Source organism: Xenopus tropicalis, chromosome 8, assembly GCF_000004195.4.
Source record: "Xenopus tropicalis strain Nigerian chromosome 8, UCB_Xtro_10.0, whole genome shotgun sequence".
Lineage (NCBI taxonomy): Eukaryota > Metazoa > Chordata > Amphibia > Anura > Pipidae > Xenopus > Xenopus tropicalis.
The window spans coordinates 90,797,315-90,811,312 of record NC_030684.2 but is presented as its reverse complement, the minus strand read 5'-3'; the positions used below and the strand labels follow the sequence as shown (position 1 = coordinate 90,811,312).

The following is a 13,998-nucleotide window of genomic DNA, read 5'->3' as shown; positions in this document are numbered from 1 at the left end:
GTTAAACACACAATTCCACCTGTGGTCAACAATTTCCAATAAACAGGAAAATATCTATTAAAAAGGCATCCAGCACTTTTTTTTAAAAACAATGGATAATTCTGTAGTAATATAAAGCCTACCGGACACAGTGTGATTAGACCTCTACTGGTTTCAGGTAGAAAACAGCAGCATTCAAAATGTTCAGAATTACAAATGGTCAAGCTTGTTAAGCTCACTTTGGCAATTCTGAGCAGAGTTTGCCTGTGATTTTAGGTGTAAAAATGCCTTATGTGCCACAAGCCTGAGTGGCATAAAGTCTAATTTACTTTTTACACATAGTTCATGTACACTAGGGGGCCGATTTACTAATCCACGAACGGATCGAAAGCGCCCCGAATGCGTATTTTTCGTAATGATCAGTATTTTGTCGGTATTTTGTCGCTGTTGCGACTTTTTCGTAGCCGTTACGACTTGCGCGAATTGTCGCGACTTTTTCGTCGCCACCGTGAAAAAATCATACTGTCGCGCTGAGTACGAAAGTTTCGGATTCATTCAAGCTTCAGTATCGTGACTTTCCTTGGGCCAGGTTGGAGCTGCAGAGTGCCATTGAGTCCTATGAGAGGCTTCCAAAATCATGCGGAAAAAAAATCAAGTCTTTTTACGAGCGCTCAATACGAAAAAGTTGCGACAATTCGCACAAGTCATAACGGCTACGAAAAAGTCGCGACAATTCGCGCAAGTCGTAATGGCTACGAAATAGTCGCAAAAAATACAAAAAAGTCGCAAAATGTTCGTTTCCAATTCAATTTTTTCCCATTCAGGATTCGGATTCGTGGATTAGTAAATCAGCCCCTTGGTGATCCCCAACCAGTGGCTTGTAAGTAACATGTTGCTCACCAACCCCTTGCATGTTGCTCCCAGTGGCCTCGAAGAAGTGCTTATTTTTGAATTTCTGGCTTGGAGGTAAGATTGGTTGCATAAAAAGCAGATAGACTGCCAAAGAGAGCCTCTTGTAAGCTGCTAGTCCACATAGGAGCTACCAAATAGCCAATCACAGCCCTTTTTTAGCACCCCCATTATTTGAATAGTTTTTCATGCTTACCTGTATGTTGCTCCCCAACTCTTTTTACATTTTATAGTGGCCCACGAGTAAAAAAGTTTGGGGGATCCCTGATGTACAAGTTGTATGCACATTCTTTGACAATTGGCATTACAGGACACGTAAAGCATACATTTGCCTACAATGTATATCAGTTGGGCATGCCTCCCCCACCCAAATGGCATCTGGATATATCCCCACCGTAAACACTATTAGTCAATTTAACACTACAGGTATTTTGTATAAATCGTACCTGTCCCCCTAAGTATCTGTGTCAGTATATCCACCGGAATTTCCTCTCCATCCTGTATCTGCTTCTGTCTCCTTTCAATGCATTCCTTCCCTGTCTGGCGAAGTAGCCTGATGCTCTCCTGCACTTTCCTGATGAGCCCTCTCTTTGCCAGAGAATACTGTGAACAAGAGGAGAAGATTAACAATTTACAAAAATGGCAAAATTGATGGCATAAAATAAAAAAATTGTGACTTCTAAGTAAAAATTGCACTGCACATCGATCTTGTCACAATAACAGGTTAATGCAATATTTTAAACATAACACCTATATTTATATTATACAGGTATCAGACCCCTTATCCAGAAAACCATTGTCCAGAAAGTTCGGAATTACAAAAAGGCCATCTCCCATAGATTCAATTTTAATCAAATAATTTACATTTTTACAAATGATTTCCTTTTTCTTTGTAAAAATAAAACAGTACCTTGTACTTTATCCCAACTAATATACAGTGGCTTGCAAAAGTATTCGGCCCCCTTGAACTTTTCCACATTTTGTCACATTACAGCCACAAACTTGAATCAATTTTATTGGAATTCCACGTGAAAGACCAATAGGTGTACACGTGAGAAGTGGAACGAAAATCATACATGATTCCAAACATTTTTTACAAATAAATAACTGCAAAGTGGGGTGTGCGTAATTATTCAGCCCCCTTTGGTCTGAGTGCAGTCAGTTGCCCATAGACATTGCCTGATGAGTGCTAATGACTAAATAGAGTGCACCTGTGTGTAATCTAATGTCAGTACAAATACAGCTTCTCTGTGACGGCCTCAGAGGTTGTCTAAGAGAATATTGGGAGCAACAACACCATGAAGTCCAAAGAACACACCAGACAGGTCAGGGATAAAGTAATTGAGAAATTTAAAGCAGGCTTAGGCTACAAAAAAGATTTCCAAAGCCTTGAACATCCCACGGAGCACTGTTCAAGCGATCATTCAGAAATGGAAGGAGTATGGCACAACTGTAAACCTACCAAGACAAGGCTGTCCACCTAAACTCACAGGCCGAACAAGGAGAGCGCTCATCAGAAATGCAGCCAAGAGGCCAATGGTGACTCTGAACGAGCTGCAGAGATCTACAGCTCAGGTGGGGGAATCTGTCCATAGGACAACTATTAGTCGTGCACTGCACAAAGTTGGCCTTTATGGAAGAGTGGCAAGAAGAAAGCCATTGTTAACAGAAAACCCATTTGCAGTTTGCCACAAGCCATGTTGGGGACACAGCAAACATGTGGAAGAAGGTGCTCTGGTCAGATGAGACCAAAATGAAACTTTTTGGCCAAAATGCAAAACGCTATGTGTGGCGGAAAACTAACACTGCACATCACTCTGAACACACCATCCCCACTGTCAAATATGGTGGTGGCAGCATCATGCTCTGGGGGGGCTTCTCTTCAGCAGGGACAGGGAAGCTGGTCAGAGTTGATGGGAAGATGGATGGAGCCAAATATAGGGCAATCTTGGAAGAAAACCTCTTGGAGTCTGCAAAAGACTTGAGACTGGGGCGGAGGTTCACCTTCCAGCAGGACAACAACCCTAAACATAAAGCCAGGGCAACAATGGAATGGTTTAAAACAAAACATATCCATGTGTTATAATGGCCCAGTCAACGTCCAGATCTAAATCCAATGGAGAATCTGTGGCAAGATCTGAAAACTGCTGTTCACAAACGCTGTCCATCTAATCTGACTGAGCTGGAGCTGTTTTGCAAAGAAGAATGGGCAAGGATTTCAGTCTGTAGATGTGCAAAGCTGGTAGAGACATACCCTAAAAGACTGGCAGCTGTAATTGCAGCAAAAGGTGGTTCTACAAAGTATTGACTCAGGGGGCTGAATAATTACGCACACCCCACTTTGCAGTTATTTATTTGTAAAAAATGTTTGGAATCATGTATGATTTTCGTTCCACTTCTCACGTGTACACCACTTTGTATTGGTCTTTCACGTGGAATTCCAATAAAATTGATTCATGTTTGTGGCTGTAATGTGACAAAATGTGGAAAAGTTCAAGGGGGCCGAATACTTTTGCAAGCCACTGTATATCCTATTGGGTTTAATTACTGTTTAAATAATTTTCTTAGTAGACTTAAGGTAGGAGATCTGAATTTCTAAAGGACCCCTTATCTGGAAAACCCCAGGTCCTGAGCATTCTGGATAATGGGTCCCATACCTGTACTGCACAGGTGTAAAAATATACTTATGTTTTTCCCTCTGATTACAGTATCTTTAATCGCCCAAGAAAAATTCCTTCCCTGTTATGACTTATAATTGATGCATGCTATTCTGTTGCCCGAGGGTCACAGAGTAATGCTTTATTAGTCTCCATAAATGTTATAATATATTATAATATGTCCCATATGTAAAATGGTACTATTTTAGAATCTCCTTGGGAGTCCCTGTTTAGGTGCTCACATGCCCAGCAAAAGGATATGGTAATGGATTTAATTTAACACTAGAATTACTGACTTTTTTATTCCAGAGAGTTTGAAAAAGCAGATTTAATTATAGTAACTACTTTTGTTTCACTTTTGTAATATAAAACAAACCTTTATCATAGGATTTCTAATTTCTACGGATCCTTTCATAACCAGCGAGATTGCTCGTGGAAAGGGGGTCTGATCATCATTCAAGGAATTTAGTTCCATTCCAAAACCAACCTGTCAATTATGAAACCGGAATTACACATATGTGTATCACAAACTATTTAAACATTTTACGTTGTTTTATATAATATCCTATGTTAATATACTGATGCCATATACAATGCCAGATCAGTTTATTCAAACATACATACATGCAGTATACAAACAGTAACCCTAAAGGGCATACTTATCAATGTTGTTGTAGCCAAATATACAATAATGGGAGGCTTTGGAGTATCTTGTAAAAATTTTTGTGACAAATTTGTACTTAACCTTCGGATAATGTACCCCCAGACTGTTCTGTATCAACTGCTTTACTATTTGTTGCACAAGTTATCTTTATTACATAACCACTATCTATCTCTGACAATAATGTCTTACCTCACAAGGCCTTAAGCTGGCCATACACGCACCGATAATATCGTACGAAACCTTGTTTCGTACGATATTTGGTGCGTGTATGGCAACTCAGCGAGGCGACCGATATCGCAGAAGGCTGCAGATATCGGTCGACTTGCCGATCGGGCGGGTTAAAAGATTTCAATGGCACCCGAGCAAAATCTATGTTCAGGGCTGAATCGGCAGAAGGAGGTATAAATCCTATTGTTTCTACCTCCATATCTGACGATTCAGCTCTAAACGTCAGTGGAGGGTTGGAATGATCTTGCGTGCGACTGATGGTGTGTGGCCAGCTTTAAAAGGAAAATCTGTTGCAATCCCCCATTGTTAATCAGGAGATAATAACCCTTGGCACTTACCTCTCTGATCCACCTGCAGTGAAACTTACATTACCCTCTACTTTACTTCTGAGCCAGTTTTTGTCTGTTTTTGTGTTGAATTTGACTAATCAATCTACCATTTTGATTTTGACTTGTTTCAAGCATATAAATGCAGCATGACAGGAGATATACCAGTAAAACAGCTTGTGGCATTGTTTATTTTCACACTCAAATGTGTAGTGTAGATATATCTGAATGTTAATATTTTATTTTTATGTTTTTCAGTTTGACAACTAACTCCTTTAATTGGTAATAAAATTGTACATTTTATAGTTTGCATCTCGTCTTACTAAAAAAGTCATTATTTTTGAACTTTAATCAAATCTTGTAAGAGCACTACGCACAAGAATGTTACATTGTTAAATATGATTTTGTATTCTTTTTATGACATTTATTTCCGTTTATGACTTGTAATACATGCTACTTGTTTGGTGCTGCTTGTAGGCAGAATTGCCTCTTTCCCCAAAATGTTTTGCATAGTACTATCAGGGCCCTAATTGGAGGGGAGAGGGGGCTCTGTTATGCATGGCCTGGGCATATTCTGATCCAAAGCTGACCTGCCCACATACTGCAAAGCTATATACAGTGAATAACTTACTTACACAATTTCTGTAACCTCTTTTGTCAGTGACTTACCTAGAAACTTACCTATCTTACATAACAAGCAATGACAATGCATTGTGACAGGGGCAAGTAGGTGTATAGGGTTTAAAATTAGGGCAAATTCCTTTGACCATCAATGAACTGACTGATTTATTAGCAAATTAATGGAACTGTTTATACAAGCTACTTATTGTGGAGTAACGTTAACTGTTTATATTGTGATCTGTTTACTAAATGATATGAGCTATCACTTACACAAAGCTGTAGTTTTCTCTATAGTTACACCCCTGTTTTTCAGTAAAATGATTTGTGAGTCTGTATCATTGTAATTGTGGTTAGGAACAACCCCACACATCAATACATTTCAACCTTCTGTCCTGGCAAAATCTACCTAACTACTAGTTTATTGTTTGTGTAACACATACAAGGGGAGTAGCCTCATCATGTTGGTATACTATGCGTTTGTGTTTATTGGGGGCAGCAGAGAAATAACTAGTACGGGCCCCAAAGTTGCGGATGGCAGCCCTGAGTACTCTAGATTAGTTTTGTCAAGATTTTAGATGCTAATGATATGGAGGTTTTGGATCTAACATAAGACTCTGAAGAGTATTTATTAATCAGTATTACCTTGCCGATTACATCCAGTGTCACTTTGCTGAACATGTCATGCATATTCACTTCACATTTTCTATCTGAATTTTCAGATAGTTTCTCCATCAGTTCCTCAGCTTTTTCATTAAAGGGTCCCATTAAGCCCATCAGGTAGCTGTGTGTGAAATGGGAAGATAATCTGATTTTTATTTAGCAATACTCATCCTAACAATGCGTGATAGTTTTGTAGTGACTCCTCTAAAAGTAACTGTCTGGAGTTGGCAGATGTCTAACATAATAATAATAATATATAGTCAGAACAATACTTCCTCCTTTACAGCTCTCTAAGCTGTCAGGAATCAGTAACCAATCAGTGACTTCCATTAAGTTTTTACCTTTCATGGTCATGCACACCTGTCTGAGTTTGAACCTGTTTTTTGCATGGACTGCCCAGTTCAAAGTGTCTGTTCAGAGTTCCAAGTCAGAAATCTGGAGAGGACTCTGTTTTCTGACTGCTGCCTCTTAACCCTGCCCCATGACAGCACAAGCCCACCAGGTAAACATCATCACGCCATCCCCTGATGTCACCCACCCTGCCCCTGACAAAATCTGCTATGCCCCTGCCCAGATTTTCTCTGCAACAAAGCTGGCAACCCTGATTTTAAACTTAGGTTGTACATCTGAGTGGCTTTGAAAGTGCTGTTTTATAGCGTATACATAGATGTTTTATTTTTTAAACCTTGTTAATAATAATGTAAAGTATTGCATTTTAAAATAAAACCAACACCAAATGGGTGTGGGATTTACTAGCAGACTGCAAACTATAAAAGTGACAAGGAACCTCTCTATACATTTTCTGGTGTTTCTTTCTGCTACATTTTTATGGTGGTCTCTAGACAAAATTGTGAACCAATATTTTCTGCTTTAATATATATATAAATAATATTTGAAAAAATGCACTTACGTCCTACTAAAAGCAGGGTCCATTATTCTTCTTTGTTTGTGCCAGTGGTCATAATCTCGGTCAGTTAGTAAACCCTTCCCCATGAGCCTGGAGCAAGCAGCAGAAATTAATAATTTGTTATAGCATAGGTATATTCATAGTGTATATTCTTTGTTTTTAGGTGTTGTGTGGGTTTTTAGGTGTTTCATTTGCTTACAGTTGCATAAAATGGGGTACAGGTCACAACTGGCACAGGATTCAAGGACCCCAGGGGGGCAACACATAACTGCATTTATAGGGGTCAAGATTTCTTTATGGATAAAGGAGATAGGGTTAGGAACTGTTGTTGATTGGGGGCAGCAAGGCAATGAACTCTGGACATTGGCCAGATCTAAGCCACAGATTTCTTATCCAACATTTTAATATATCTTTGACTATCATCTGATTAGGCTGCTCACAGGAAGTGTACCCTGTAGTCTATGACACAATGAACAAAGAAGATTTACAACATTTTATACCTCTTATGCGGTAGAATCTCTGCTAGGTCAAATGGACTGGAGATTACACCTCAACGTACATCATCCAACAAAGCTTTCACATTGGATGGCTTTCAGCATTTTCTACATATGTTGCTATGTTTTACAACAGTGGTGTGGTTTATGTGATAGTGATGGTGTGGTTTATGTGATTTTGTGGTATTAATAAATTTATGTAACTATATTATATACTTTGTGTGTATGTTTTCTTTTTTAGATAAATGAATGCCTTTCTTTTATTTAATGACAATATCATCTTCCTAGATCTGCTAAGAACCAGCAACTTTGAGCTGTAATGAATAAATTCACACTGTGGTTTTAAATATCTTTTGTTGTTGGAGCCATATTTCTTAATTACAAAAAAACATTTACTGATGGGTTAGGTAAATGGTGGCTAGATTATCTGAAGAGCCAGAGGATGTAATGTTTGTTTTGTGAGCAAAGAAAGGGAAGTATAGTATTTACATTATGTATAACATTTACCCTCTTCCGTAAGTCATAGCAACCAATCAGACAAGGGCAACTGGAAATTGGAATTTGTACAGTACATGTAATAAATGGTAGTTCTTTTTTCAATTAGAAAATGTAATCATGTTGTAATGAAGTAATTCTATTTATTCTCTCATTTTTCATTGGGTAGTGTAAATGGGGATGTTACTTGCAGTGGGTTACCTTTCACCAAAAAGACTGCCAAAAAAATCGTAGAATTCATCCTTTAAATATTTGGGTGACATCAGAAATTCCTAAAAAGACAAATACATTGAAAAGAAGCAATAATACAACTAACAGTAAGTTACCAGGCCTGTTAAGTCTTGTTGGTGGAACCATTTGGTCACAAAAATACATTCAAGTTTGTGCATGTACACGATTTTAGATTGCCTTGTGTGTCCTAGATTTCTGTCTGCATTGTTGAATAGCAAAAAATTTTACTGGTTTGCAAATAAACCGGAATTCAGAATATAATAACACTGCATTATGGGAGGAAAAGGGAAAAAAGGGGTCATTTATGATCCTGAGGGGCAAGAACACTAAGGGGCTTAAGAGCGCACTTGCCCCCCCTTGCATGTTCCACTCTGTGCACACAGCTTGCCCTGTCATTACCACTTACCTTACAGAAGGCAGTAAGGACAGGGCCCGATGTGGCCTTTGCGTCCTGCCACTCCTACATTTTGCTCTCAGAATAAGGATGCAAGGTAGGGATGGGTAGTGAGCAGGTGAGAATTACACCTATGTGCTTCTCCCCACCCACTGTTTTTGAATCTAGCACAGCCTAACTAGGCTGCCCTAGATTCAAACGCAGTCCGCAACAGTGGTGTAACAATAGAGAAAGCAGACCAGGGGACAGAGGGGCCCGGACCATGGGGCCTGCTTTCTCCATTTTACATGTAGGAGAATGGGGGAAGCAGGGATTTATACGCAAGTGGGCAGGGGTGAGAGGCACATCAGGCCCCTTTGAAGATTTTTTTGCAGGGGTGGCCCGGCACAGAGTTGTTACGCCACCGGTCCACAAGGTTTTGCTCCTATTTTCACTATACCACAAACAGTGGAGGAGAATTCAGAAAAATGCTGTATTATGCACACTGTATGCAGCATTGTAAGTCAACCCTATTGTGTCTCTTTTGCAATAGTAATTGAGACCCACAATGTAATTTAGAACTGGGATCAGAACCAAAAAAATCTGAAGAACTCTGGAATGCTGGTATTTTAAGATGCTGAATGCTCTTTGTGGGTTTTCTCATTTACACCTTATTTTAGGCATGAAATCTTATTAAAAAATGTAAAATTCAACAACAAATCACTTACTATTAATGCACACAGTGCTAGATGCGAAAATGCTCATTTGAGCAAAGGGGAAAACTTTAATGAAAGTGGTGCTGCACGCAACTGACTGCAGGGAAAGTGTGGGGATCCCAACTGCACTTGCGGAAGTACAACAAATTACAAAGGAGGGAGAGTAAGTAAATCCTTTGCTCTGCCTATAATATTATCATGTGGATGCAACTTGCATGACATCAACAAATTTTGCACCTGTACTATAGCATGGCATTCACATTATGGCAAAAAATAGAATACTAGAATTATGGGTTAAAATATTGGTTTTTGGGGGGTGGTGTGTGGCATATTCTGTTTTTCTTTCTCATGCTTAGCTCTTTTTTGCATTTAGTAACTAAGGTCAAATACATTAAAACCATAGAGCTAATTAACAATGCACCACACAGTGTGCACACAGTGCCTTTTTACTTATCTTATTTTACTCATTTCCTGACTACAAACGTTAAAAAATCAGCAGCACAGTGTGGAATTAGCTAGAAAGAGTAAGACACATATTTGATAAGCCTGCAAAGTAAGAAAAAAATCAAATGATAATTGATATAAGGACGTGCCCATATTAATAGAAAATCTGGGTCTGTGCTGGGAATATATGCATGGCCCCTAAGGAGACTGGTCAAGATAATGATAGCCCGTTAGTAAGTAGGAGGAGAAAGAGTAATGGTTGCAGAGTTCAAAAGTGAGTGCAAAGTGAGGGAAAGAACTTGATAATCTTTGCCTTTCTTCCTCATGCCACCGATGTATTCTCACAGCCGATGTGCATAAAAAGTGTCAAATGTGCAACCCATGTGTACAGATTTGTGGGTAAGTGGGGCAGGACAAGCACTGACTTGTGTGTTTATGCACAAAATTTCCTTTGCAACCTAAAATATGTTGTGTGTACTGGTGTCATAAGTTGTAGTGCAAAAACAAATGCTCAGCTCAAAGGGTAACACTGTGTACATTTTGTGATGGGCAAGGCACATTTACTAAAGATTAGCTCCAAAGCATTCTAACATTTGAGGATACCTTGGGGCAGTTGGGAGGAATTGTGCATCAGTGTAATTATGATTACCCATAGATTATCCACTGCATCATGTAGTGAAACACATGCTGTGTGTGTTCATACCTTTATTCCTTCAGGGCTAGCAACAAGAACTGCTACTTTATGTAATCCATTAATACGCATTACTGGACCATACTTGTGTACCCTAGAAATATAAGATAATTAGTTGTTTCTTCCTTTTGCCACAGGCGCCACTTATATCTCAGTGTATGTTAGGCACCTATTAAATACAATAAAAGAAATAACTACATACATGAACTAAGATACTGATGGTTTAACTAACAAAGGGAGGGCATCTTTGCCATCTTTTCCTTCTTTATGCCATTTACTAAACATGTGTGTTTGGTGTATGACAGGAAACAGGTGTGGAAAGTCAAAAAATTGCATGCCTGTCTGGAAATCATGCTATGGCATAGGAGATGGTTTAAAATATAATGTATCCTTCCTGCAATGAAGATAATTAATAGTTTCTTCTTTTGCCACAGGCACCGCTTGTATCTCAATGTATGTTAGGCACCTATTAAGTACAATACAATACAATACAAGAAATAACTACATACATGAACTAAGATACTGATGGTGAATATATTTGTAGGAGCTGATACAGAGTGGCAGCTGTGGCATAGGAGATGGTTTTAAATATAATGTATCCTTCCTGCAATGAAGTTTATATTGACTACCAGAAAATAATGCTAATAATAATTTGACCAATGAAGATGACGATTTCACCAAGGAAAATTCATGCTAAAAGAATTTATCTAAATACTGTTTCTAAAATTGTTTTTGCTAGTACAGGTATAGGACCCATTATCCAGAATGCTCGGGACCAAGGGTATTCCGGATAAGGAGTCTTTCTGTAATTTGGATCTTCATACCTTAAGTCTACTAAAGAATCAATAAAACATTAATTAAACCCAATAGGATTATTTTGCATTCAGTAAGGATTAATTATATCTTAGTTGGGATCAAATACAAAGCACTATTTTATTTTTACAGAGAAAAAGGAAATCAATTTTAAAAATCTGAATAATTTGATTAAAATGGAGTCTATGGGAGATGGCCTTTCCGTAATTAGGAGCTTTCTGGATATTGGGTTTTCAGATAAGGGATCCAATACCTGTATGTTTAATGATCACAGGTTCAAAATTTCACAAGACAAATATATTAATCATAGCACTGGGTTAACTATTTACTGTGTGCCGTGATTGCTACTTACATATATTCAGGATGTTTGTATCTTATCTGTAAGCCATTAGTCATAAAATGAAAAAATACATATATATGACTAGAAAACTAACATAATCCAGTGGCACTAGTTCCAGTAGCAGATGGTTACAAAGTACACATACCAGTGTGTGGCATACTGATTCATCCTCTATACCATTTCCTCTGTGTTACACATCAATACTTGAATCTCAAAAGGTCAAGGATCTTGTTTTTCCTCGAGTTAACATGTAAAATATCAGTGTGTATACCAGTGGCACTTGTATTTGAAGGAACTGAATGGTTAACCATTCATTTAGGAATGAGAGATAACCACTTAATTTAGCAATACCATAAATAGAAGAGTTGATGTCATGACATCTAAGGGTCAGGTCTTATATTTATTTTAGTGTGATCTCTTTCACTGTTTTGTATCTTAAGAAATACAAGTCTTTACAATAAATTCATATGCATAATATATACAAGAATGATACTAGTGGAGTTAGACTAAAATTCTTCCATCAGCCAAGCTTTAGAAATTGGCTTAGGCCATCAATTATACAACCTGATACTTTCACTGAAAGTCCTGAAAGTCATGTCAAACAGAATAAGATCAAAATATCTTGTGCTCAATAGCACTGATGCTATTGATGGGGTACAAAAAGAGCAAGCCTTTTTTATTTTGCAGGAGGTTGCCACTGTTTAAACATACCTACAAGAGAAAGGGAAAAACTACTGTGGCCTACTAGTCAGCAGCTCTAGATTGACAGCTACAACATGATCTACTATTACTCACCAGTCCAGAAAATAATCATACATCAACAGGTTTTCGTTTACCAGCTTCAACAATGCAGTTGAGTGTCCAAAGATAAAACTATTTGATACAAATAAACATGAATAATAGTTATTTTTATGAATGATTGTTTTGCTTTATTTTAATAACAACACTCATATCTTTTTCAGTTTTGCATGGTAGTGTGTGATTGGCCTAGTTCTGTTAGGGCTCTTACACGTGGACCTTTCTTTATGTGGTTTCTTGTGGAGGATTACCATAATACAGGGATGCCCAACCTTTCTTACTCATGAGCCACAGTCAAATATAAAAAGACTTGGAGAGCAACACAAGCACCATAAAAGTTAATGGAGGAGCCAAATAAGGGCTAAGATTGGCTATTAAGCAGCCTCTATGCACACTATCAGCTTACAGGGGCTTTATTTGGTAGGAAATCTTGTTTTTATTCAACCAAAACTTGCCCCCAAGTCAGGAATTCAAAAATAACTCCCTGGTTTGGGGGCACTGAGAGCAACATCCAAGGGTTGGGGAGCAACATGTTGCCCCAGAGCCACTGGTTGGGGATCACTGCCATAATATATTGCTTGAATACCACAAGGAAGTGCCAAATACAGGAGAAAGGCAACTTAAAGGAACAGTAACACCAAAAAATGAAAGTGTATAAAAATAATATATTATATACTATTGCTCTGCACTGGTAAAAGTTGTGTGTTTTCTTCCTAAACACTACTGCAATTTATATAAATACCCTGCTGTGTAGCCATGGGGGAAGCCATTTAAATTGAAAAAAGGAGAAAAGGCACAGGTTACTAAGCAGATAACAGATAAGTAGCAGATTCCCATTGTATTCTACACAGTTTATCTGGTATCTTCTTATGTAACCTGTGCCTTTTCTCCTTTTTTCAATTTAAATGGCTGCCCCCATGGCCTCACAGCAGCTATTTCTATTAACTACAGTAGTCTTTCTGAAGCAAACACGCAACTTTTACCAGTGCAGGGCAACGGTACATTATATTTTAATTATTTTAAAACATTTTTATTTTTTAGTGTTACTGTTCCTTTAATGCGTTTGCATAGGATTGCCACAGGTAAAGTGATCATCATATGTAAATGCATATGAGCACTTTATCATCCATGGGAGAGGTGATTTCCCATGGGAAATAATGCTCCCTGTTTTTCATGACTCTTAGGAACACATGAATAACTTTGCAGCTGGTTTAACATTTCTCAAAATTACCCTTTTACTTCCCTTTTACTTGAACTGAAAATGCCCAAAATGCCCGGATTAACATTTTCAGCCTAAAAAAACTGCTCTGGGTGCTTTGAATACCTTGCTGAATACTGTGTTTTAGGTAGCCCAAGTATGCAGTGACAAAGTGCAATCTCTATTGACTTTTAAGATGATAGTTCATCCACATCCAGAAAGCATTCCACAACTATTGCATGCACAAGGACATGCAAGTAATTCTCACAGAATAAAATATTGATATTTTTGGACACTTTGGTTCCACATGCTTGGGCTATTTAAAAGCATTGATGTGCCATAACAACAGCTGAGTCTCATCTATGCACCTACATTTCTTCCTCTTATCTCGCCTAGACTTCACTTGCTACTCATCTCTCCTCTCTAATCCAAGAGTATACAGAGCCCTTTACTA

At 38.2% G+C, this 13,998-nt stretch overlaps 1 protein-coding gene across 1 annotated transcript in view; it reads right to left on the bottom strand.

Annotated features, from left to right (window-relative positions):
* cyp46a1.2 (cytochrome P450 family 46 subfamily A member 1, gene 2) overlaps window positions 1–13,998 on the bottom strand; it is a 28,628-nt gene that overhangs the window by 12,435 nt on the left and 2,195 nt on the right. Inside the window, exons 2-8 of the mRNA NM_001079082.1 lie at window positions 12,344–12,421; window positions 10,408–10,489; window positions 8,142–8,212; window positions 6,955–7,041; window positions 6,027–6,165; window positions 3,922–4,032; window positions 1,335–1,491 (exon numbers count right to left, since the gene is read on the bottom strand). Coding sequence (NP_001072550.1) covers window positions 1,335–1,491; window positions 3,922–4,032; window positions 6,027–6,165; window positions 6,955–7,041; window positions 8,142–8,212; window positions 10,408–10,489; window positions 12,344–12,421 — 725 coding nt within the window. The remainder of the gene's footprint in view (window positions 1–1,334; window positions 1,492–3,921; window positions 4,033–6,026; window positions 6,166–6,954; window positions 7,042–8,141; window positions 8,213–10,407; window positions 10,490–12,343; window positions 12,422–13,998) is intronic.